This window comes from Ciconia boyciana, chromosome 3 (genome assembly GCF_034638445.1).
Source record: "Ciconia boyciana chromosome 3, ASM3463844v1, whole genome shotgun sequence".
Taxonomy (NCBI): Eukaryota; Metazoa; Chordata; class Aves; order Ciconiiformes; family Ciconiidae; genus Ciconia; species Ciconia boyciana.
This window is the reverse complement of record NC_132936.1, coordinates 91893332-91920485: the sequence shown is the minus strand read 5'-3', so window position 1 is coordinate 91920485 and position 27154 is coordinate 91893332. Positions and strand designations below refer to the sequence as shown.

The window sequence follows — 27154 nt, the reverse complement described above, 5'->3', positions numbered from 1 at the left end:
GTTAATTTGTAGAAGATCATATCATGTGCTCTTTATTTAAATGGTAAATATGTCTTTTGAAAAATGAGCAAAACACGGGTTTCACTTAGCAGTCTTTCAGAGAGTGTGAAAAAGTAGGTCGGCCAAGTTATAATTAAGATGCACAAAAAGCCCTGGCGTGTGGCATAGTTACCAAAGATCTCAGTAGTTCTATTTCCTACATGCTTAGTGATTTTCTTTATGAAGAAGGGGGTAACTTAGCAACACTTTGAGAAGTGGAGGAATTTTTTTGTTTAATGTTTCCTTTCCAACTTTTCTCACATGTACTGAGAGCCATATTAACAGAGCTCTATTTTCATGTCCTTTCAAGCATGTGTTTTTTAATTCAGAGATTCAGATGGACTCTCACAAAAACAGAAGAGGACAACTGGTTGTTAACAGTCTGAGTTCAGTATTACAAACTATTACCTTTATAAATCTGAGACTGATATTTTTGGCATACAATTTTTTTATTCTAGTAACTTTTAAAATTTGATGTCCTGTATGTATTGCATGTTGAGTAGACTATTACATCATGAGTTCAAAAGAGAGAAAAAGAGAATGGTAGTTTAGATTTCAGGGTGAAGAAGGTAAGAGGTGTTTGTGATTAAAAGGTAATAACTAAGAGACCTAATCAAATGGCAGAGCTTGAAGGGCTTTTATTTGGTTGTAAAAAGTAGTAGAAAGCAAACAGGACACTCAGTAGAGGTATGAGTGTGGAACGGAAAGACCATGGAAAGATTAGCTTACTTTATGCTGGGTGGACTGGAGGGGAATTGAATAGCATCTGAACCTGATGCCTTCGGGACAAGAGTGAAGCAGCCTGAACAGATCAGGCTATTCATTGTAAACCATAGTTTGCTTGGTGCTGTTAGACTGAATAAGACACTGAGTATTTGCCAAGGCTTGTATTTACAATGGAGCTAAAGGGGGAAAAAATTGTAATTTACTAAAAGATCCTTGTAATTTGGGACAAAAGGTGTATAAAGTTGAGTGAAGTCTCTTGTGTCCAGAAGATAACACATTTTCATCTATTCAGTCCCCCTTTTGTGATGTATAGACTTGGAGAGCTGTTGTACAGGGAAGTTGGTAAAGGCACAGCTTCTTTCAAGTCCTACCACTTGACGCAGAGCCTTATGTGGTATAAGTGTGTGAACTGTATTCCTCTTAGCCTTTGATCCTCCCATTTCTAGTGAATCTGCCTATGGATGTGTTTGTGTTGCAGTGACTGGAGCTCCTATAGGCATGCTATAGCAGCTGTAAACTAGTAAGTTTGGGTACTGCTAGTGAAAACCTGTGCTGACTAACCTGTTTAGTAGTTAAACTGACTTTACAAGTAGTGATGAATTCTCAGCTTTCAGTTGTATTGCTAGATTGGAGTGCATGTAAACAGCTTCTTAGCAGACATGCTTTTGGACGTGTGTGGATACAGTGTTAGGAAGGAAGAGTCCAGCTGCTCCCACCAGCTATTCATGTCTACATTTTTGCTACTTCTCCAGAGACTATTTGCATATTTTATAGTGGAGTTGAGGAAGGGCCTGAGCTTTTCTGTGTTACTTTTGCATTATGTACGGGTGGATGGTAGTGTACTCTTCCCTCCTGTGGCTAATTACACTTCCTGTCTTGAGTCATGCACACCTCAAGTGTAAGTAGTATGTTCAGAGGATACCGTTTATTGTTAAGTATGGTGATTATCTTTAGAATAGCTATTTTTTTTATGCATCCTTTTATATCGTTTTGCCCTCAGCTACTTGAGAGATGATTAGTATTTTGGAAGCAGAAAATATGCTTCTATTAATCAATGTTGCATAAAGCCATGTTTCAAGATTTTTTTTGTTTTTTTTTTTTTTCTTGCAGTGGAAGCCTTAACATTCCCTCCTTCTTCAGGGAAATCTTTCATTATGGGAACAGATGAAGCCCTTGAAAATGAGCTGGGTCTTGGAGAACTGGCAGGCCTTACAGTAGCCAATGAGGCAGATTCACTGACTTATGATGTAAGTGGTTATTAATGGTAACTGAAGGTCCTACTGTCTACTTGCTGAAGGCAGTTGCAAGTTACATGTGTGTAGACTCAGCAGAAAACATTTTCCTGTTAAAATTATGCTGCCAAAGGATGTCACAAATTTTTACTTGACATATCTGTTCTTCCCATACACAGCAGCCTTGAAGCTCTCTGCAAGCTCCTCTCCTTCCCTCTCTCTCTCATTTGCCTGCTATGTCATTCAGATAGTTGAAAGATGAAAGTAAATGTAATTAGTGATAGTGGTACAGCTGGGTACTTGTAGCTCCAGTGATGCTGAGCAAAATTAGGAGTAGCATGGTCAGCAGATTGAGGGAAGTTAATGTGAGGGCTGGTGAGGCCATATTTGCATGCAGTTTTGCACCCCTCCACTTCAAGAGGGTTGTGGAGAAATTGGAGAGAGTCCAGTAGCATGTGACTGATGAGGAGATGTTGAGGAACTAGTCTTGTTCAGTTGTTAGAAGGCTAAGGGGTGCTCGAATAGCAGCCTACAGATATTGAAAGAATGCTTACAAGGATGACAGAGCCAAGCTTCTCCATAGTGACAGGTATTAAAACAAGAGGAAACAGTAGCAAATTATGGCTTGGGAGGTTCAGGCTGGACATTATGGGAAAAAGTGTTATGTAGAAGGTGGTACTGAAGCAAGTTACCCAGAGAAACTGTGGAATCCCTCTCCAGGGCGATGTTCAAGACTTGGCTGGGGGAGAGTTGTGGCTTACTTTACCTGGTGTGGACAATAGTCTTATTTCAAATGGGAAGCTGGACCGGAGACTTTTTAGGAGGCTTTTGTGGCTAGTACTTCTGTGGCTATGTGTGTAGCCTATGGCTTCTTTTTCTTTTTATGAAAAATCTTTCTTAAAATTGCTTCTTTGCAGTCATATGCAATTTTTGTCTGTATTTCTGATTTCTTGGAAAAAGATACTTCAGGTATTACTTTAATCATCTGCTCCTTTGTGATCTGTCAACTTCAGATTAATCTTGCTATTGCATTGTCCAGCTCTGTCAAGGTTGAGGGATTTCAGAGATTAATTTTTAGCATTGCGTGTTGGGGAGGAATCATACCCTTCAGTAAATCTGACTCTTAAGTAATTGCCATCTGGGATTTTACTACCACAAATCAAATCTGAGACTTCAGAAATAACCTGCAGGTCCTTACTTTGAAGTTCTACCTTTGTATGTACTTGTAAAGCAATAAATTACATAGTTAATAAAGGTTTACACACATTTTGAGAGTGACAGTGTAGACGTGCTGTACTACTAATAGCAAGTTTCTGAGCATGTGATGTGTTGTGAATCATCAGGATTGCAATGGTGTAGAACATCTCTGCTAAAAATCAGTATTTTAGCATTATCTCCTAATTTGGGCTCAGCTTTTAATTTTTTTGCTAATCTTCCATAACTTTGTCTCCAAAAAGGGGTAAGATAGTGTACAAATTTCATTTCTTTTACAGTTACACCTAAAACTTCAATGCTGAATTTTTAAATTCAGAGGTCATGACAAACCTAACCCATCTGTACAAGAGCTTAATGCTTTCACTGCTTGACTTCATTGTTCAAGTGTCCATGTAAACTATAGTGTTTATCCACGTCTCCATATCCTGAACTAATATCTTTCATTTATGGAATCTAGCATTTCTTTATCCACCCCTATCCTTTTCTGCATGGTTGAGAATATTAACTTCTGTTTTTTCATTTGTTAAATGCCTTTATGAAGTCCTGTGATCAGGAATTCAGTCATGCTTACCGCACCTCTTATCTTTTATAGTGCTGACAATTTTAAAAAAATTGTTTACAAAGCTCCTTGCTCTTGTCACTGTGCTCTTTATTGAAGCAAAATGAAAGGCTAGTTTTTCCATTTCAAATTTCACTGGAAGTTTAGCTTAGAAATAATATAATCTGTTTTTATTTTGGACTACTTCATACCTTCTTCCAGCTGTCAAATGTCAATCAGGTAGGATTAGTGGAAACTTAGTATGGTTTTTTTAAGTGTCAGTTTTGAATCATACAGAGAATGAAGTTGAAAGATTTCATGTGAATGAGTCTTTAAAGGTATTTGGTCTCAAGAGTTGCAGACACTTTCCTATTTTCAGTCCCTTTCTTTCCACTGACACTTTTACTGGATTCTTTTCTTCTAAAACATGGCAGCATTAGCCTACCTCATTTCATGGTTTAAGTTTCTAACACGTTGCTTTGGTTGTCTGTAAATTAAAGAATGGTTTTCACTTGGTAATGGAGAATACGAATTTATTACTTAAAAAAGAAAATTTTCCTTTTGTGGGTAAGTTTGTAGAGTATCTAACAAGATGAAATTTCCCAGATTGCTAGCCAATATCTTAAGTTTATCTTTTCTTTTTGCTTCCTTTACACATTGTGGTATTAACAAACGTTCACTTTGGTTGGTTCTGTTTTTTTTCCCTAACCTGGGTAGATTAAGAAGCTTCATAAAATTATAATAGACTGAGTACTGAACATAAGAGTATCATACAAAATCATTACATTTAATATTGTGTACTGAGTTGGAGGTTTTGGACTTTGCAGTAGGCTCTTTCTTGATTACCTGCAACTTTGAACAAGAGAAGCGTCCATAATTCTACTTGCATGTCATTGCTGTTTCTGGAGTTTTTCAAGTTGTCTGTATGGACGCAGATACTACTATTACTGGCAAATCCAGATCAGGTGCTAATTTTGGGTTTGAACCTCCTTCCCCCTCCTCCCCCTGTCCCCCAGCTGTTTTTCAAGTGTCAGAGTACCTCACTGTTGTATTTTAGTGGGGAGAGAGAGAAGGAGGACGGCTGCCATGTTGGTAACCCAGCCTCTCGCAGCTTGCGAGAGACTGGTGGGTGAAAAGGAGTGATGGTGGTGCAGCCAGGCAGGCGGTGCGTCAGGGCTAGGATCTGTTTCCACCTCTGCCACTGGTCTGCTGGCTGGGACTGCCCTCTATCTACTTCCCAATTTAGAAGCTAATCATCTTGGAGTCCTTTGGAAGAACATCTTTGAATGAATGAGAAGCAAACGGAGAATATTAATCCTGCCAGAACTGGTGTGCACTGTTAGGCCATCTGAGGTGTCTGTGTGGCTTTCGCAGATGTGACACGGGACCTGTGCTGCTGGTATGGCAGCTGGAGGGCAGGCAGGGTTCCCTCTGTCACCTAATTGGCATTAGATGCCTGTGTTGAGGCAACCAAATTCCTCTCCAGATATCTGTGAATACTCTATATGTCTTGTACCCTTTTTGCCGAGACTTTCTTGGCCACTCTCCAGAAAATCTGCCAGAGCTGCTAACTTTGCAGTCCTGCCCCATCCTTGCACCACCTCCAGCATTTGTCTGTTCCCTTGTTGAGCCAACTTAGCTCAGTAAACTGGCGAAAAAAGTGAGCTGTCTCCCTGAGCAGACAGTGCATAATTACTAAGAAATATGATGAGACTAAACCTGCTGTTTGTTATGACTCCTTTCTTATTGTTTAAAATCTATAGAACCTCTTAATTGAAGCATATTTTTTATTACTAAATCCAGAAGTAACTTAAGAAAAAGCACTTTTGTTCTTAACTGCCTCCCCTCCCCCCCCCCCAATAAAATGTAGATTCTTGAAGTGGCTCAAAACAGTTGTCTCGTCTCTGCAGTTGATGAGGCTAAATTATTTGGGTTTATCTGCAGGTTTCAACATAAATGAAATTATGTCAATATTTGAGTTACAATTGTTTGTTTTCCTGGTTTTCCATAACCACCATCAGCAGTGGTTATGGGACAGTAAATTTAACTATGACAGTGTTGACTGACAGAGTGATAAAAGTCTCGTCAGCATTTTACATCAACATTTGTTCAGAGGAGCAATGTTGAAGAAACTGTTATTTTTTTAAGGGCTTTCTTTTTTGGATCTGCTAAAAATGCATTTATTGCCAAATAATTGTGTCCGTGTATACGGTAGCTTATTGCTTGCCAGTTATTCTTAGTGTGTAGCCAAGTCCTTTTTGCCCCCTCCCTTTTTTTTTCTTTTCTTTTTTCTGGCAAGCTTTACTTGTCTTGCATTATTGCAGAGCTTGTGTTGCCTTAGGTGACTAAGTTAGATTGTGTTCCTTTCTGTGCTGCTAGACACTTCTCTGTTTCTCTTAGATCTTTACTTCAGAGTTGCCATGTCAGTGGTACTTTGGATATTCAGGGACCACAGCTTGGTTGAGTCAGGCCCAGTGTTAATGAATGAGCCAGTAGATATAGATCAACTTTCAAATACCAAACTGAGTTCACAGCAGTATCAATCAGAAAGGTACTTCTCAGCTTTTAAATTGTGTAATTTAACAGACATGCAGTATTTCAGATTTGCACGGAATTTATTACTGTGGACACGACATTACTTGTTGCCTTTGTAGAATACATCTACATTCCTTCTCATTTTGAATTGCCTGATCAGTGTTAAATGGCCTGTTTCTCAAGAGCAGGTCGTTATGAAAAGTGGGTGAGGTAATTTGACATCTTCTGAAAATGCTAAACTAAATTTCTGATTTCTTCCTTTCCTTGTGCCTTCCAGATTAATTACAAGTTTGACTTCTTTTTTTTTTTTTTTAATTAGATAGCAAACAATAAGGATGCATTGAGAAAGACTTGGAACCCCAAATTCACATTAAGAAGTCACTTTGATGGAATAAGAGGTCTCGCTTTTCATCCGGTTGAACCAGTCTTAATAACAGCTTCAGAGGACCATACATTAAAAATGTGGAATTTACAAAAAACAGCCCCAGCAAAAAAGTAAGATTTTTTTTTTGCTTTGTTTCAAAGAACATTTTCATTTATGAAGAAAAAAAAAGTTGTAGATGCCACTTCACTGGATGGCCCTTGGGGTTAATGGAAATTTTTCCTTGAATTTAAGAGTAGGAAAACAAGCTCTTAGAGAAGGATAGAGACTTTTAAAGAGTGCCAGAAGAAATCCATGCATGTTTGTGAATGTGTTTTGTTTGTGAAAATGAAAACCGTTCACTTTTTTATATTTTTCCTGTAGATAACATGGCAAATTAATTTACTAGTGAAAATATTTGTATGTGGCCTGTTAATGTGCTTGCATGTGTATATAAATGCATAAAAATGCATTTATATATATATGCATATATATGTATACACATACATGCATATACGTGTGTACAGCTTTAAACTTTGACAGAGATGTTGCTAGGTTCCTTTGTACACTGTGTCTTGCATGTTGCTGGGGATTTGCAGAAATGAGAGCAAATTCTTAGCGGGGCTAATATAGTAAGGGAGTACATCATACCTTTTAGGAGGACTGGGCAAAGCATCTGGTCTTCCTGCAGTCTGTAACAAGCACCTGATTGGTAAAGTCCAGAGCAGCAGTTTTTCAAGTGGTTTGTAACTGTGCTACAGCATTGGTATAAAAACAAGGTGTCATAAGCTCCTTTCCTCTGATAGGAATTGGGAACGCTTAATGATATAGTCCATGTGATACTGATGGCCCTCCACTCATTCCCCGCCATTGATGTACCTACCTACTGGTTTGATTGGGGTGTGAGAGTTTGTGGACTCTCTACCTTGAAGGTCTTTAAACAAAAAAACAAAACATAAACCAAACAAACAAATCCTATCATATTTTGAAAGAATGCAAAGAATTCTTAGACATATGAAAAATCATGTTGGGAGAGGAAGTTGTGGGAGAAACACTTCAAAAGACGTAGCAGTGATTTTAAGAATTTAGCAATTCTGGCACATTTTTGTAAAGCATTGTGTAAGTTCACATACATGTTAACATTTTCGTGTACTTCATTTAGGAGTGCTTCTCTTGATGTAGAGCCAATATATACCTTCAGAGCACATAAGTGAGTATTTCCTGAGAAACATTATCATATTTTGAGAAATATATGATTTTTAAGCAAACACAGATTTTTTTTTTTTTAAAAAGTAATTTCCACCTTGTCAACTAGTGATTTCATGTGATGCTTTTAGTTCTCATGTTATTTAAAATATCTGCATATGTTCATCTCCTTTCTGCATAATTATTTATGTCTGGAGCTAGCTACACCACAGTTTTAAAAAGAAAAATCTACTAATTATACAGTTCAAATTCAATTAGGTGTTCTGTTCATCATTGCAGCTCTTGCCTTTTTGTCAGATATGTGCATCTGTAGAATGAAGCTGTTTGCAGTGAATTAAAATCTACTGAATCAGTTTCATGAAAGAGCCTTAGATATTTAAAAAAGGGAAAAAAGCTGTTTATGCAAAATAACAAAGCCTGTAGTTTAAAAGTGTGACACTTATCATATTTCATGTGCATAATGATTAAATTGTCCTGATTGTAGTTACGTTACTAAATATTGTGGATGTTTTTTTGTGGGAAGTGTTGTAGCATATGATCTGACTATGCAGAATTTTTGTTGCAGTCCATGCAGCAAGTGAATTGTATCTAACAGGGAAATTTGAAGATTCTGTTGATATTGTTTTCCATGTAACGGAAATGTTAAAAGTCAAAGTTTCTTTGGGGGGATGTTCTTCCAGCGGACCAGTGCTCTGTGTGGTGATGAGCAGTAATGGTGAACAGTGTTACAGTGGGGGAACAGATGGCCTCATCCATGGCTGGAATACAACCAACCCAAACATCGACCCCTATGACTCTTATGGTACGTTGCTGTCACACACACCAGTGAAATGATACATTTAGTGACATTAATGTTATGTGGCTAAAATAGTATAATTCGTAGGTAATGCTTCTTTGAAAATTTAAAAGAGAGAATTGAATGTTGGCTTCAATTACTTTACATAAATTTCTGTTTTAATACTGATGCTGGTTGATGAGAAGATAACATTTGTCATTTTTTCTTAACAAAGGCCTTGATCTCATCACAGTTTTGAGAAACAGCTAGGTTGAAAAAGTACAGGATTAAACCTGATACTTGGCAAGTACAGCAAATGTGTATTTTAATGTTCTTTTCTTCAACAAATCTCTGTGCAGTTGGGATAAAAAGAGGTTGTATAGTCTGAGACCAAAGGTGTTAATGTTGTCTGCAAACAGCTAAAAAGGCCCAGTTCGGTAAGATTTACCAGATCTGAATGGATGTCAGCCTTGTGTCTGTGTTTTAAAACATTTTTCACTTCTTGTAGCTTCAGATGCAGTTGGCCTCAAAGCTGGCTTTAGGAAAAAAGGGACTGATGGGCCATTAATGGCTGTTTGAGAGTGAATTTTAAAATCAAAGTGTGTTTTGCTAACCTTAACACTATCCCTTCTGCTGGAATTTTGTTTTGTTCCATTAGTTGTAAACTGGGTAACTGAATGCTATGTATGCTGATGAAATTCAAGCATCTACATACAGGAATAATTGAGACTTCTGTATTGATATGACCTGATTGGTCTTGGGTTTTTTTATGGACTAGCTTCTTGAGGTTGGTCCATAAACACAGACCAAGACAGAACTATTGACTTAATTCAAATTTTGTTTTGAAATGTGGTTTGTTGTGTTTTGTTCACAGATCCTTCTGTTCTAAGAGGTGCTTTTGTAGGCCATACAGATGCGGTGTGGGGTCTGGTTTACAGTGGAGCACACCAGCGTTTGCTGTCCTGTTCAGCAGACGGCACTATACGGCTATGGAAAGCTACAGAAATTGCTCCAGCTCTCAATATATTTAATGATAATCAAGGTACAGAAAATTGCCCTACCTTAAAGTTCATAAGCATCACTGTTCAGACTGCCATAATTTTGGCTACTGAATAGAAATCCTTCTTGTTTGTTTTGCTGGATTTTATATCGTTATGAATGTTTATGGGAAGAGTAAATTTTGGGTCCCTTGTCCTTTGACACCAGCTGAATAGATACCTACATGCAGGGGGACAGTCACACACATCTAAAACCCAACTGCTGCAAATGATCTGCTGATGTTACTAGAACCATGGACTATACTGTATCAACTCCATTGTTCAGATTCAAGCTGAGTTTCCATTAGGCCCTTGCTTTTGGTTTGTCTGGAATAAAAAACCCTTTCTTCCCCCAACAGAGGTTTGGAGTAGCCAGTGCTTTGGCTCAGGCCAGTACCTTCAGGTCATCGTACCTTCTTGGATTATGTTCCTTGTGTCTCTAACACCGAGATTTTAGTTGAATTTCTGAGTTTGCGCATTAACTAAATAGCAATAAGCTAGTAATTCTAAACACTGCTAGTTGAAAAAATTTAGTCCTTTGGATTTACTTACTGAAATGTCACGCACAAATCAAAATCCTATTGTTTAGAGCCTAATTTCTTGAAGTCGCTGTTTGAGTAAGTGCTCTAGAATGAGCCCATTGACATTGCCAGACTCTCTTAGAGCTGATGGTCTAAAGGCAACCCGTGAACTGAGACAGTACCTTAGCTCTTCAGAACAACTTTGAGGCAAAATAAGCTTCGGCACAGTCATAGAATCATGGAATGCTTTGGGTCGGAAAGGACCATAAAGCTCATCTAGTTCCAACCCCGCTACCATGGGCAGGGACACCTTCCACTAGACCAGGCTGCTCAAAGCCCCATCCAACCTGGCCCTGAACATTCCAGGGATGGGGCATCCACAACTTCTCTGGGCAACCTGTTCCAGTGCCTCACCACCCTCACAGTGAAGAATTTCTTCCTTATAGCTAATGTAAATCTACCCTCTTTCAGTTTAAAGCCATTACCCTTTGTCCTATCACTGCGTGCCCTTGTACAAAGTCCCTCTCCAGCTTTCTTGTAGGCCCCCTTCAGGTACTGGAAGGCTGCTATAAGGTCTCCCCAGAGCCTTCTCTTCTCCAGGCTGAACTACCCCAACTCTCTCAGCCTGTCTTCATAGGAGAGGTGCTCCAGCCCTCTGATCATCTTCGTGGCCCTCCTCTGGACTCGCTCCAACAGGTCCATGTCCTTCTTATGTTGGGACCCCAGAGCTGAATGCAGTACTCCAGGTGGGGTCTCATGAGAGCACAGTAGAGGGGGAGAATCACCTCCCTCGACCTGCTGGTCACACTTCTTTTGATGCAGCACAGGATACGGTTGGCTTTCTGGGCTGCAAGCGCACCTTGCCGGGTCATGTTGAGCTTCTCATCAACCAACACCCCAAAGTCCTTCTCCTCAGGGCTGCTCTCAATCCATTCTCCGCCCAGCCTGAATTTGTGCTTGGGATTGCCCTGACCCATGCGCAGGACCTTGCACTTGGCCTTGTTGAACTTCATGACATTCACACGGGCCCACCTCTCAAGCCTGTCAAGGTCCCTCTGGATGGCATCCTTTCCCTCCAGCATGTTGACCGCACCACACAGCTTGGTGTTGTCAGCAAACTTGCTGAGGGTACACTCAATCCCACTGTCCATGTTGCTGACAAAGATGTAAAACAGCGCTGGTCCCAGTACTGACCCCTGAGGAATGCCACTGAACAGACTTATCGAATTATGGCGTAAAGCTGGTCAGATCTGTGATTACTTCTTAGTTAAAATAGACTGAGCAAAATAGAAATCTTACATGTATTTTACTTCTGGCAGAACTATGTTTCCAAAGGTCTGCAGGGTTCTGTGAAAAACAACTGGTTTGCTGCCAGCTTGCCTACCTGTTGACTTTGTAAACTTCCTGGTAGTGGTTTTTTTGTTTGGTTTTGGTTTTTGGGTTTTTTGTTTGGTTGTGTTTGGTTCTAATTATTAAATTAAGGGGGAGGAGGGAGTAGTGTTGCATCAGAGACCTAATCTTTGGGGTTTTTGTGTTCTAAACTGGAATGAAACCCAGTTGTGAAATTCAAAGATCCTCCTTTGAAACTGAGTTTTCCTATGGTTTATTGAGAACCTTGAACAAACTCTCTAAAATATCTAGCAGTCATCATTTAAGTCCTTTAGATTAACCATTGTAGGCTTACCAGGAAGCTGCAGATAAGCGGGCATGGCAGTGGTAGTAGAAAGGTCACTTTAGAAACAATACTTTTTCTTCTCACACCAATCCTTTTTGGCTTTTTTTGAGTGTCTTTAGGTAAGTACCACCATTCCTGAGGTTGCATCTCCAAGAAAGATGTTTCTCCCATGAATCTTAGGTTTAGAGAGAGGTGATGATATTTCTACGTTATTTGGATCCACGGACATTAGGTTGCTTAACATTCAGTGTCTCACTCTCTACCTCGTCCTCCTCCTCCTGGCATATGTTGCAACCGGTGTTGTTCTTTCACATAACGGGTGGTGAACAGGACGTTCAAGGAGAAAACTTCTGAGGGATATTTCCTGTACCAAAGCTCTGCTGATTTGGCCTTCTGTTGTGCAGTGTTCAGATAGCTACAGTGTTAGGAGATAGGATGTATACCATAATAGGCAGGATGGAAGAAGCTTTGTAATGTGAGTTTATAATGTATTTATGTAACTTTTCATGCTGACAGTGTCAGCATATAAAATTTGCACCTGGAAAGCTTTGGGGGTTTTTAGGCTCTGAATTTGCCCAGGTTAATAATAACATTAATCATCTGTCATGTAAATGATTTTACTACTTCAATTTCATGTCCTTTTACTTGATGCAATGGAGGTTTGGTTGAGAATTACTCTTGCAGTTAAAGGAAGGAAAAGGGGGCAGGGAGTTCTTGCTTTCTTAATTTCAAAGTAGATTTCTGTCCAGCTGCAGTTCCGGTTACAGCATCTTAGTAAAGAATGTTGTTGATAGACATATCAGAAAAATAGCATTAAAATAGTGATCATGCAGGGCAATCTATTTATATTGGTATAATGTAGATTTTAAAATGCAACACTTCCTTTCATAATCATGATCCTTTTCATAATAAAGTGCTTACTGGTTGAGATTTTTGGTTGTTTTTTTGGTTTTCTTCACACCAACTAAATCTTATGAAAATGTTCTCTACATTGTTTTCTAGAAATGGGAATCCCTTCATCAGTAGATCTTGTGAGCAGTGACCCAAGCCTCATGGTAGCATCATTTAACAGTGGACACACTAGCATTTTTAACATGGAGACACGACAACGAATTCTTACCCTGGAGTCCAGTGTAGATACTAGTATGTATCAAAAAACCCTCAAAAACAAAAGAATTGCTTGTTTAAGATTGATACTGTTGATAGTCTTTTCAGTGTTTCCAAACAATTAGGCAGTGTCATGATAAATTATAACATGAATGATGTTACAAGCTGTGTTTTGAGATGTAACAGTAAATTATCACTACTACAACAGACCTCGTGGGTGTTTCAGTAGCAGAAGGGTGCACATACTTTTGAAAGAAGGTAGAAGAAACAAGCCCACACTATCTGAATTCCTCTTTAAGGAATAGTAGCACAAGGCAAAGCACAGGTTTCTTTAATAGAGCCCAGAAATCTTTGCAGCTTCAAAATTCCATTGTCTCTTCAGTCCAAAATTGCAAGATAGAGATAATATCAGGAAAATCTAAAGTTGCATTTATTAAAAATTTGGGAGTGTGTGTATATTCCCCCCCCCCCCCCCGAGGTATCCCTTTTCTAAGTTTTATACACACTTTTGGCTCATTTGCAGTTGGGCTTTAGTTGAAGTTTTCACTGTAGGAGAAAAGCAAAGCTCCAGTGGAAGGGTATTCACAAGGTCCCGTGTAATGCCTTGGATCATGGCAGTGGCCAATATCAGAAGTTTTAGAGGAAACTGTAAGGAGCCTGCTATCAGTAAATTATTTTACCCCAGCATTAGGAAAGAGACCAGAATGAGCTGAAGCATGAGGTTTCATATTCAGGCCAAAATGGTAACCTGTTAACAATATAAACATTCAGTCTTTTTTAAAATGTTGATATTTTTTTCCCCTAAAAGTTTTATGTCAGTGAATTCTACTGTCTAATTATATTTTCAAAACATAATAAGCCCTTCTTGTTGGCTTTGCTTGTCTGTTTTTAAACAGTTGAATGACTGTCGTTTTATAAGAGGGAATGGAAAGTGCCATCTCCCTTCTTTATATTATTTTTTGCTGTGCAGGATTTCATTTTTTTAAACCCACATCTTTGCTCCTGTCTGAAAAAATAGTCCTAAATCAGTTCTGTATTCAGTGGACGTTACCTTTCTTCTTGTTTTTTATTTTCCTTCTATTTTTTTCACCTCCTCCTCCTTACTGTAATTCAGTAATATTCCTTTAAGAAAATGAGACTGGTGTATGGCAACCAGCAGTCCCTGTTTAGTATCCTTAGTTATGTAACAGTACGATAAAGCTTACATATATTAAAAAAAAAAAAGTAATTATTTCTGCAAGAACTAGGCAAGAGGAAAATGAGTCACCTGAAATGCCCTACCACCACCACTTTAGGGACTCCACTGTTCAGTATAAGCCTCGCTCTGCTTGGCATTTTAAAACTGTGAGGATAGCTGGCTGTGATGCAGTCTCATGTGCTTTTAGTACTTTTTAGGGGGGTTTATTAATATGGATGTGTTTTTCCTTAATTTACACTTTCATAATTTTTAAGTGTCCTGTGGATGCTGACACTACTTGAAGGTTCAGATTTTTATAGAAGATGTAAATTGAAGTCTTTACCGCCTTGGTAGCAAGTGATCCTATAGTAGTATTCTATTTTGTTTATTTTAGTGAGAATTTTGATTAGATGATGTGAGTGTTCTTTGGTAGCAGTTTAACTAAAAACAGTCAACTCCCACATGAAAGAAGATAGTTGTATTTTGATGTTCTGTGGAGTGGCTATCTGTGTTTTTTTGTGGTAATCTATGCCTCTTAAGACCACTCTTGCACTTGTCTGTGCTAGTCACAGCAATGCCTAGATTTCTAACCAAAAAAGTCCTGTACTTTTTTGTGTGTGTGTGTATGTATATATATGATATTTCAAGATCCTTGAAGGCTAGGAAAATAGCTCTCCTATGAATAGTCTAGCATCCTGTTCTTCAATAAGAATTTTAATCTGTGTATATCAAATAATAGTAGGTGGGTTTTGCTCTGTAAGGTTGAGGGCACAGGATCCTGTTTGCTTGGAAGCATACTGCCTGCAATGTTAGTTTTCCTGTACTGTCTGTATGTTATGGAGAAAGTTTGGCTTGACCAGAGGAGGAATGTGGAGGTGGGGAAGTGCAAAAAAGGTATTTTCACTCAAGTTTTTGGCTTCACATTCTCGGCTGATGTGGCCATCTAAAACTGTGGCCAAAAGCTGGACCTTATTTGCTTGTATTTACACTCATACATATGGCTTATTTATGCCTCTCTGTGTGTGTAATTTGGAAAGTATTTTAGAGTAAACCACATTACATAAGGTGCTAGTTGAGAGTTTCCATTATATAACAGTATGAATTATTTTGCAGATAAGATTGATTACATATTTATTTCTTAGTAGCAATCTTTCAAAGAACTTAGCAATTTACACGTATTGATATATGTGGGTTTTTTCTTAGCAGTCAGTTCCTCCTGCCAGATAAACAGAGTCATCAGCCATCCAACTCTTCCAATTAGTATCACTGCTCATGAAGACAGACACATCAAATTCTATGACAACAATACAGGTATGCATCTTTTCAGCAGGTCCTAGTCATAGTGGTTGTAGAACATAAACAGAATTTCATTATGATTAATATTATTCACGTAAATGCTGAGGGATGTTAAGAATTGTATATCCTCTGAAACAGGAATCTCTCAGCACCAGGAGAGCCCAAAGATTGCCAGCCCAGTTAAAACTTTATTGGCACAGTGATAAGGAACCTGCATCATTCTCCGTCCGTTCTTTTAAAATGCCTTTTGTATGGGAGTTATCAATATTTAACATAAAAGGAAGCTTTTTTAAAACGTTCATGTGCTTATGTTCATGTTTCTTCTATTGTGTTGTCTGTGTTACTTTGATCTGAGGGCAGGAAGCTCTGGCTCTCCTTTAGTGCTTCCAAGACCTCTGTCTGATGGCCTGGAGGTAGAAGTTCCCTTGTAGGCATCGTTCTCAATTTGGTCTGCTGTATTTCTCCAAATTTCTTACTTCTGCAGAAACAGCTGGACAGCTTATAATACTTTTTCTAATTTGTAGTGAGAGTTGTGCTGAGATGTTTAATTATGAATCTCTTAGGTTTTAAAGGACTTTTTGATAGGAATGGTCATATTAATCTGGTATTCTGACTATGAATCTTGATAATCTTCAGTTTGTGACTTCTCTGCTTCCAGATCACGCTGTCTTAAAAGTTAAATTGAGATCTTTCAATATTCTTGTTGATTTTAAGTTTGCTACTCCCCAGATGTATGTTAAATAAGAAGAGGTGAAAGGACCCAATGGAAGCTGAGGAAAAAGCTGAAAATAGCTGATTTGTTTGATGATATAGTTCTGTAATAAATAGTAGAGGAAACAGCTGCTCTTTTTTGTGTGTCTTTTATTATCTTCTGCAACAAAAAAACCCCATGATTTCTTATTTTTAACATGAAATCATTACTGTAATTATAATAAGTCTTATTATATTTAGTCTTATTGTATTTATTATAAGACTTATATAATAAGTCTTAGTCTATAATATAGTCTATAATAAAACTATAATAAGTCTTATATAATAAATACAATAAGACTAAAATTATCCCACATCCTTATGTAGTTTATAGTCATTGCTTATTAGTATACTCAGCCCCTTTCCTCCTTCCCAGTCAAGATCTCACTCCTGAACTCACCTAATTCACTTAAGGGACAGATATTTAAAATGCACAGTGATTGCAGCTTCGTGGTGGTTTTGCACACATAAAACAAAGGTCTGACAAAGTTGGTGATATTGGTACTGTGGCTCTCCTGAGACTGTAAACATTGAAAGAATGACTTCTTGTGTAATTTTAATGATTCAGTCATGGGACAAGATCTTGTATTTATAATATGGGCTTGTGGTAGTGTTTAAGCAGTGAATACAGATAACAAAGTGAATTGCAGAAAATAATCTAAATAAATCTTTTCTTTCAAAGGAAAACTGATCCACTCCATGGTAGCTCACTTAGATGCAGTTACAAGTTTAGCTGTTGATCCTAATGGCTTGTATTTGATGTCTGGCAGTAAGTACATTCAGATTTCATTTTCTTTTTCTCATAATGGCGGCAGACATAAGAATTATAAAGAAAACTGTTTCCCCTTTCTTTAGGTCATGACTGTTCGATTCGCTTGTGGAATCTTGAAAGCAAGACCTGCATCCAAGAATTTACTGCTCATCGCAAAAAATTTGATGAGTCCATTCATGATGTGGCATTCCACCCCTCCAAATGTTATATTGCCAGCGCAGGAGCAGATGCCCTGGCTAAAGTGTTTGTATGACAGAATGCTTCCCTTTCAACTCTAGCTTTGTATATATTTAACCAGCTGCACAAAAGAGAAGAGGAGGGCATGAGTCTTCTTATCCTGCCCTATAATTCAGAGAATGTTTGTAAGTGTTTAGTTTTGCAGGGTGCTCTTTTCTAAATTGACGTTTGTTCTGGTTTCTGTGAGCTCAGCTGGTGCTGAGAGCTTGGAAACTCTCAGTTTCAAATAGTTAAAAAAACAAAAGAAATGCTTTTATTTTGGAGGGTGTGAATTTTCGTCCAGGCAGGCCTTGGGTGAAACTAGGTCTATGTATTCTCTATTAATAAAATGGAGTGCTGGAAAGAAGGGGTCTAATTGCATCAGGGAGTAGGAAAAGAGGGAAACTTCCTAGGATGCTTCTTACTGAGGAATCTTAATGTACTTAAAATTAAATCACCTGGAAAAAGTGTCAGTTCACATGCTCATTACTGTGTCATGTGGGAGGCGCTTTGGTCATCCCTTTGGTATTAATAAAGTAGATCTTGTTCAGAGAGCAGTAGTGGATAGTTAATCTCAGCCACCTGGCTGCCAGCCTAAGATAAATGCAGTTAAAGGAAAGCAAACTACTAACATAAATTAAAATGCAGTAAAGTTGTTGTTACATCTTGTGTTATACAGTAAATATTTAGTTTGCAAAAAAATTTATATGATTTTTTAAAGACTGTATTAGCGTGTGGCTAGAAGCTGAGCCTTTAGTCTAGTCCCAATTAACAACAGACTCAAGCAGTCTGTGTATACTGCAGTAGCAGATTTAACTTATTCAGATTTATAATGCTGTTTATTCTTGGAGATCTGGCACAAGAAATTATCACAAAGCTTTCCAAAGAAGCTGTCCTACAATTTAACTATCAAACATTCATCTCCTCTTTCTGTTCCTGCTAAAAAGGGTATCATTCTGGGCATTAAGGATAACAGTGAAATACTTCTTTTGATGGTTAAACCTATACCTGATGCTTTGTATGAGTCCTACTAAGTGCAATAGGTGGGAACTATACAAAGTTCCATCAGTTTCAGAGATTCTGCTACTTCTAGAAGTATTTCCCAACTTCACCATTTGTGGAACTTTTTTAACTTGTCCACTTCACTGGGCATATCGTGCCATTGATTAGATTACCTGAAGAATGAGTGCTTCTTGTAATTACTCAACAGATATGCTTTGTTTATCTATTCAGAGCTTCTCTGTTGATTTGAATGACAAATAACTTTAAATCCGATCTTTTAGTCTTTTTATCCCTTCTTAAAGGAAGGTGAGTGGATTCTTTTCTATTATGTGTCATCATCAGAGTTATTACTGCTCATAAGCCTGAAGTTGGTGTTTTCTTCTAATGGGAATGCAAGGCAGAATTTCTGCTGGAGATGATTTCTGGTGCTGATGTGAACAGGAAAGAACCCAATGCAACTCCTCCATATACCAGCTTGAGGTTAAGACTGGAAATTGATAAATAAATCTTTACCTTTAAACTGACATTTTTTAAAACAGTGTCATTGAAAGATATCAACATAGGGTTTGACTGTGTTGTTTTTAGAGTGGTATTTGGGGATGGGACCACATTTGAAGCTGATCTCAGAGTTTAAATCAACTATATTATTTAGAATAAAAGGTTGACCTGTGCTGTTTGAGCCTGCAACACATTATATTTACTGCTAAAATATCCTGGAATACCTTTTATTGCTCAGAATATTCAGATATGTCACTTCATTATATTGATATGCAATATATTTCCATAGATAAGATTAGAACCTTTACCATGAAACAGATGACTACAATAGTAATTCAGATTATTTAGTTTTTATAAAGTGTTTTGGTTATGATGGAAAGGGAGAAACTTGGCTGCAAAACTGAGCATTCAACTTTGTGAGAGTTCTGTGTACTTGACATATTCTTTCAGTGTCATTATTTTATTTCTTTTTGAAGAGGAAATTACAAAGATTTATTTGAAAAATTCTAAAAGTTATGTATATTATATATGTGTATATATATTGTAAACATGTATTAAATGTGTCTAGTAAGGGAAGACTCTATGGGTGCATTTTAATGTTTTAGTATTAAGAGTTCTCTTGAGTTTGTGTATACAAAGGATAATGATGTGAGTATGAAATGAATGTTGTGCTTTTGCTTACACAATACAATATGTAGTTACAGTTGTTTAAATTGCTGTACATAAAACTAATAGGCCGGCATGCTTGTTTTTAAAGACTGTCATTCTGATTACAATTGGAATGTAAGAAGTGGCTGTTCAAATGTGAATTGAAAGATGTTTCCTTCTCGCTATTGAGCTCTTGCTCAAACTGAAAAGTGATTTTTTTAAAAGCTGGCAATAGCTAGAGGATGAGGTGCCTTTAAAAAAACAAAACAAATGTAGCCTTACAAAGAGGTTGTGGAGTATATATATTTTTGTGCTGGTCTTCATAATTGATGTCAATGTCTTTTTACTGTACTTGCTCACATACTTGTAGGACTGCAGGGTATTGTGCATGAGCCTGTCAGATCTTCTGAACATCATCATAGGAGTTAGGGATGAAAAAATTATTTAGGTTATCTAGTCCATCTGCTTGCTAAAGCAGGGTTGTAGACTTGTGCATTTTAATATTGTCTTGGCCAGTGAGGTTTTATATATGTTCTAAACAATTAGGCTTCCTTTCAAGGATTATTTAAATGATTGCGTCTCAGTGACAGGAGGATTTACATGATATTTAGTAGTTCTTTTTGTAACTTCATGCCAGTATTCCAAGCCATGTTTTGTGCCATTTTACATATTCCTCATCGTCTTTGTAATTTGGAAGCTGCATGCATGCACTGATTCTAGCTGTGTATGTCCATTCCTTTCCACTTTCTTCAAGCTATTTTTTAGTCTGCTCTTTTTACACAACTTTTTCTTGTTTTTAGCTTTTTAGCTCAGTTCTCCATATCTTGGTGCCCACAACACCATTCCACATGCATGAGTTGTTGGACTTAGTCTGAAGGTCATCTCTTAAGTGTGGTTTTTGTTTGTTTGTTTTTTTCCTCTGTAACATGATGCTTTTGTGTAGGAAGACCAGACTTTTGGTCTTCTGGCTAGTGTCTCACAAACCCAAATTGTATTTCTTTACTTCTGACAACTTTTTTAAATAACTTGGAGCATTGCTGCTTCTCAAGTTTCTTCTTCACTTTCAGTATGTTGTTATGATTCTTTTGCAGCTAGATACTTAATTCCTGTTTCATGATTATCCTGGGTTTTATAAGCTTTGAACTTCTGATCTCTGAGAGCACTAAATGATTTTTATTTTTTTCCTTTTATGTGCAGTTCTTCCTGGTTCAATGTAATTGGTAACTTTCATTAATGTGATACATAACATCTATTGAAGATGTAAACAAACCTGGACCTAATGCTTATTCTTGCAAAAAAGCATTTTTGTGCAACATCAGTATATGGCATTTTACCATTACTATTTTTCCCATATCTGATTTACATGGTACATTTTTTAATGGTTAACTCATATAATTTTTTGTGTATGTTAGCCTGTGCTACTGATTTTGGTTTTACTAAGTAATTTAATGGGAGAATTTTCAGTCCTTCTGTATGTTGAAAATTGGTCCACTAGTTTTAAATACTCTCATTTTTATTTCTAATTTACTTCACTGTGCTGTTTGCTTTCACATATTTGATTCAGTTACCAAAACACTTGCACAAAATGATTTGGAGTGGCCTGGAAGAAGCTCTAGATATAATTATATTGTGGAAAACATCTTCTTCACTCTTACAAAATCCTAGTGTCTGCATTTATTTTTGTGCCTCAAAGAGAACTTTTGACGTACCAAGTAAAAGATTTTATTACTTGTAAGAATATCCATCAGGTGATTTTTTGGGATCTCATTCATCTTTATTTTGATAAAATGTTCTTTAGCAAGAAGCCTGTACAACTATATGCCACATACTGTAGGTTATTTATTAGGCCATATGATTTCAAATAATGTTAGTTAAAGCAGTCCCATATGTAATGTGTTTGAATAAGTGTGTGATGTTCACCATACAGCTTTGTGATTAGGTCATACAACACCATTTTGCACTTCTGAATTTAAAGTAACCAGAAACTTGTCCTTTTGAATAAATATGTACGAGATAAAGGACTTAGTTACACCACCTTTTTCAGTACACCTGTTCGATCACAGAAGTGTCCCCTTTCCCTACCTCCTTTCTCATGGTTTAACAATGTAATTTTGGGGAGCAGCAATTTCCATAAACTGATGTGTCATTTGAGCAGTGTTTGATTGGTGGAAGTGTTAGGCCATCCCAAAGGAAACAAAAAATTAAAAAGCGGGCATAACCATCAGATAAGCAAGTTTTGGGTTTTTTTAATGCCTTTCAAGTTGTGTATTTGGAAGCATTTGCAGGCTGTGGTTTGGCAGTGGCTTTGCAGACTGTCCGAGGGAGCCTACTTGACACCCGTGTGAAATATCTGGTAAACCTAGTAAAACCTAGTAACGTGGGTTGAGTTAAGGAAGAAAATGCAGCCATTATGCCTGTATGGCAAGAGGCTATAGCAGTGTTCTCCTTGGAGTCCTCTTTGCTGAAGCATCAGGTTTGCAGTCTAACACGAGTAATTTCTGCAGTGTGGGAGTATCTGCAAATGAGATTGTTTGTATTTTTACTTTGAAGATCTGTAGGTAGCAGTCATTGGATTGTGTGCTGAACAGTGAGGGAAGCAGGGAGACCATTTGCTGACCATATCTGTAGGGGACAGATAGTAGGTTAAATGGCCAGAACTGATGTGCCCTCCATGTGACTGGTGTCATCTTAGGAGAATTGGGCGGGGGAGCAGTGCGGAGTTTAGCCCAATGGTATCACAAAGCAAAACATTAAAAGGTTAGAGTAGCAAGTTTAGTGAGGCTTTCCCATAATGATTCTTCAGGTTTATTCATTCATCCGTTGGCTGCAGGTTATATGAAAGACAAAATCTACTATATATCCAGATTCTAAATTATGCACTCCTGTGTCAAAGTAAAAGCTGGAGATTGTTCAAATTTCAAAACTATGTCACTTTAGATGAGGAGATGGCAGGAGATTTGTAATAGCTTATTACTTAAATTCTAAGAACAGAACTTACTCTTCTGTTAACATAGTCTTCATGTTGGGGACCCAGTTATGTGATGATAAGTTCCTCTGACACTGTAGTGGGACTGCTCTTTTGCTTCCAGATAAATGCTTATTTGTAAACAAAATTGCAGGACTAAGACTTTGTCTCATTATGTCCATTAGTATTGAATCAAAGCCACAAAATTTGGGAAGCAGAGTAGAATTTTAGGCTTGTTTCTAATTTTTCTTTTCTTTTTTTTTTCCTTCAGTCGTAATCTACATATTTGGTATGTATTACATACAGTGTCATCCGTATGATTCACTTCACATTAAATATCCCATTTTGTAAAAAATACTCCGTCAGTACTTTCTCATAGAAATGAGATGTGAATGGGACCGGTGGTTCCAGGTAATTTGTGACTCACTTAGGATGTATTCTTTCAGCTTTCTCATAGGTGAGCTGATAAGATTCATGGAAATAACTGTGAAAACATGATGCTGCTTATAATATAGCATTTAAAAACATTCTGCAATTTGTGGCTGTTTAGTGGAAATTGTTTTGGACTACACTGTTAAGAATGAAGAAATCAGAATATGATAGTAAACCATTTACATATGGTAAATTGGTTTGTATAAGATGTTGCAATCTTTGACATGGTAATTTGAGTTTTCTTGGGCATCTGCTGTTGGTGAGCATCGTAGGGATGCTCAGCGTAGCAGTTAGTATTGAGTGACAGAAAGAAAGCAAAGATTTCCCTGAAAAAACTACTCGGATGTTTCAGGAAGCTCCCTTTTCCCATAAGGACATGAAGGCATTGAGAATATTTTATCTAAATCTGATGATGTATTTAGTTGAAGAGGGTTACAATAGGTGAACAGTCTTGACTCTTTCATCATCAGTGTCTTTAAGCTTAGAGACTAACACCGTTACTGAAACGAATGGCCTGTAAACTGCTAGTCAAAACCTCTGCAGGGTTTCTACTGAGCAGCAGAGAAACTGATGAAAACCACAGTGTTAATCCATCCAGTTGTATAGGGGGTGTTTTACAAGAAATAACCCATATTGTAAAAGATGGTATTACATACAACAGAGGAAATGAACAAACACCTGGGGAGTGGGGTTGGACTAGGATGACCTTCGTGTAAATAGTCCTTGCTCAGGCAAGTGCTCTTGTTCAGCTGGTGGGACTAATCCCAGGAGGGAGAATGGTGGGAAGTAAGACCTTTAAAATGATGTCTCTGCCTGTGCTGATGAACATACCTGTTATGCAGGTTATCTGTCCGTTTGACATCTGGTTTTTATCTTCCCACTTAAATCCTCCTTTAGGCTATTTTTTCTCAGAATCTTAAAATCCCGTCTGCAGTGGACTCTCATTGCAGGGTAAACTTCATAAAGAACTATTGATTTTCTCTTAGAGTGTTTTTTTGAAGGATGGTGGGGTTTCAGCTTCAGCCCTACCCCTCCCACCACCAAAGGGCTGATTTGTACCTCCTTATTCCCAGTTCATTTAATTCTACTGAGTTATCTCTTCCCCACCCACTGACTTAATTTTGCTGCTCTGTAGTCTGTTCTGAAAACTTATGAAGTGCTCTATCGCTTAAGGTGTTTTTGAGAATCTGAATTCCACTACAGAAGGTGTAAATCCAGTTGAATAGTACAATTTGTGGATCTCAGCTGGTTCATTGTCAGGAGAGATTTGTTGCTGGGTAACAAAATCCAAACTGTGGCTGAACTAAAAAGGCATTTAATAATAATATATGCTTTTTAGCTCAACTTTCTTCCTGATTGAGCCTGGGTTGCGGTATTGTGTGTTAAACTAGTTTTGCCCTGCTCATGCTGCCAAGCCATGTTGTGATCGTGGGAGATCACACCAGGTTTAAACCATGCCTGCACGTGTGTCTCTTTAAGCTGCTCAAAGCCTTGTGTTGACACGGTCCTCAAGCCTGGCCTACTTGCATTCCCTCAGTTTGAATTGCAGGCTCCCAAAATTACTTCCTTGCTATTTCAAGGAACCCTTGGTCCTCACACCAGAGTATTAGACTGTGACTTTGAGAAAAGATTTATGCAGCTGGATTTGTACTGTTCTGAAAGGAAAGGGATAACTTGTTGCCAAGCCAAATATTTTCGTTATTTTTGGATTACTTACTAAAAGCAGCCAAAAACATTGTATAAGGGATAAATGATGGACTTCAAGCTAATATTTTTCCATTAAGAATTTATTTTTTTATTCTTCCTGTCATCAAGATAGTGCTTTTTGAATGTAGCTTGTTTTCAGGTGTATGGCTCCTAGAATTGTTTCCTTGCAGTCAGACATTTACAAACATGCATAGGTTTTGAAAACTGTCTCATATGTGTTAGCACTTTTTCTGGAAATGCAAACTGAGCATGTTAGTTAATAATTTCTTATACCTTTATAGCCCAAGCAGACTGAAAAGCTGTCTTGTGCTGTGTTTTCCTTGAATCATGCATCTGAAAAAACTTGTAGAAGAAAATCCATGATGAGAAGACTATTGTTGCTGTAAGATTTTCTGTCAATATTTGTCAGCATATCAACTACCTGCATTGTATTTTGTATAAATATCTTCAATTGCTTTCTTTTAAAAGAAACTGTCAGGTTAAAAAAAATTTCTGGATGAATTTCTTTGCCTTATGGACCGTAGTTTGGATTTTTTTTGTTGTTGTTTATATTAATGTGCTTTTTTTTTCCTCTCTACAAGAATAACTATTGAACTTAGAGTTACCTGATGGTTCTCTTTCGGAGAAGATACCACAGGTGATAACCACTTAAATGTTAGTAATTACAGTTGTTCCTCTTCTGTTTTGGGTCACTTCCATGACAGATAGTTGACATGAAAAGGCTACTGTGACTGATATATAAACAGTTAAAGGAAATTAAGACTCCCCTTCAGAATTATGCTGAGGTTATGATTTTGCACGCCAGTTTTGAATGACTACTTTGAAACAATGTTGGGCTTCAAGTGTCTTGCAAAGTGGTGGATCCAAATGAAAAATACCTACTTGTTGAGTAATAGTCTGCTTGTCAGTTTGTGTATGGCTCAGTACAAGACTGTGTCAGAATTTCAGTACCACCAAATTACCTTGTTTAAATGCTACTGTTGTACAAAAGTGAATGTTAATTTAAGTGAGAAACTCTGTTTTCGAACTTGTGAAGGAAATAGTTTTCTTGGGAGTAAGGATCCATAAATGTGGTGTATTTCATGATTTCAGAAAGGCTTCTTAATCATGGGACATGAGAGAAGTGAAAAAGTGATTCGTTCTCCAAAGATTTGATAAGCATTTATTATAAAAAGTATAAATTTTTGCTTTAAATGAAAATGCTTTGAATGCTTAATATTAAACTTCATACTAAAATTCAATATTTTAAAATCCTGGATAAATATCTAAAATGGCAAAGATAGAAAATTCAGAGGGAGATTATTTTAAAATATGCCAGTATATTTTTGAGATTCTCAATTGCAGCCCTGAATTTTCTCTTTTTCACTGCAATTCCTATTTTGTGAAACTTCTTGGATAGGTTATATTTAAAGCTACGTTCACTTGCCTGAATAAATCCAGTAAATACTTTGTCATTAAAATTATATAGATCTGCTTATGTTAGTGTGCCGTTTAAAATGAGACCACATTGAGGTAACCATGCAGGTGTTTGTATTGGTATGACAGTAGTGAAGTGGGGTATCTGTATACTGTACCCGCATTCTGTGCTGAGCAAAATCACATGGACTTCCAGAAATAAGCAATGGTTTTTAAGAGCAGCTTTAATGTTACAGCAGCAAGTAAGTGTCATTTGTACCATATAATTATGTAAATTGGGTGCTAATAAATACTATTTTTCAACATTTTGTATTGTGTTCATCATTCTGCATTTTATCCCAAGATGTGTGTACTCGTACTTGGCTGGGAGGATGGGGGAGTGCACTCAGACTAGGACAAGTAGACATGTGTTTGGAGGGGCATGAGGTAACTTCATGTGAACTTCCTTCTGAGCTGTGCAAAGCGTTACCATTCACAGTCGTGTCTCACTTTTTCTATCCTCCATATGTCTTGGTTTTGTACTGCTTTGCCATCTTGGCACTGTTGGCACCCTACATCTTTCCGTGCACTCAGGCACACAGTCCCAAGTGCCTTCATGGGGTGAGCAGACGTGCAGAGTGGGTGCAGTGCCGTTGTGCAGGAGTGGGTCTGTCAGCGGTGCATTGATTGCAGCGAGACATGGTGCACTTCCTGGGGAGAACATTCATTTAACATAAAAATAAGTGCACACTTCTGCCCTTGGGGAGAGGATGAGGGAGAGCAAACCACACATCACAGATGGCAGTCGTGTTGCTACAGGAAGATGCTCAGAACGGCACTGTTGAGGGGGTGGTATGGGAACCTACACAGAACTGAGCAGAACAACTTGTTAGCGAGTCCATCCTGTTTTTTCTAAGCTTGTAGGTGGGGTAAGTGAAGTTCTTATCTCCATGGTAGGTAAAATAAGCCTTCTGGTTTCGTCCTACTCATCTTCCCTCCTCATAGGAAAGGAGGAATTGCTTTATGAAATGGCAATACAGTTGCATTCACCCCAATGTTCTGCCTCCAGAGAGGGTCAGTAGAAGATTCCTGAGGTAGGGAGAAAGAAGATTTCACGAACAATGTAGGAGTGGCCTTCCTAACATCCTTATGTGTTTGCCTATGAACAAGACGTCGCCATAATGATTTGGGTGTGAGAGAAGTGAACATATTCTCTTTGGCCATATGGTGAAACTTTACCATTTCTCTTTGTGCTTAGAAAGAAGTAATTTCTTTGAGTGGGTGTTGAGTTCTCGAACTGCATTATCAGAGGTTTTATGAGAAATCAGA

General features: G+C 37.8%; 1 protein-coding gene across 3 annotated transcripts in view; it reads left to right on the top strand.

Annotated features, from left to right (window-relative positions):
• The window catches only part of STRN (striatin), a 75418-nt gene extending 49270 nt beyond the window's left edge, over positions 1 to 26148 (top strand). For 2 of the 3 annotated variants that reach the window (XM_072856565.1, XM_072856567.1), the window contains 9 exons: positions 1876 to 2012; positions 6605 to 6780; positions 7809 to 7856; positions 8533 to 8654; positions 9502 to 9669; positions 12863 to 13003; positions 15348 to 15455; positions 16873 to 16959; positions 17046 to 26148. In XM_072856565.1, the coding sequence (XP_072712666.1) occupies positions 1876 to 2012; positions 6605 to 6780; positions 7809 to 7856; positions 8533 to 8654; positions 9502 to 9669; positions 12863 to 13003; positions 15348 to 15455; positions 16873 to 16959; positions 17046 to 17215 (1157 nt within the window). In that variant the 3' untranslated portion in view covers positions 17216 to 26148. The remainder of the gene's footprint in view (positions 1 to 1875; positions 2013 to 6604; positions 6781 to 7808; positions 7857 to 8532; positions 8655 to 9501; positions 9670 to 12862; positions 13004 to 15347; positions 15456 to 16872; positions 16960 to 17045) is intronic. The other variant, XM_072856566.1, reaches the window with a different exon arrangement.
• The last annotated feature ends 1006 nt before the right edge of the window (positions 26149 to 27154 follow it).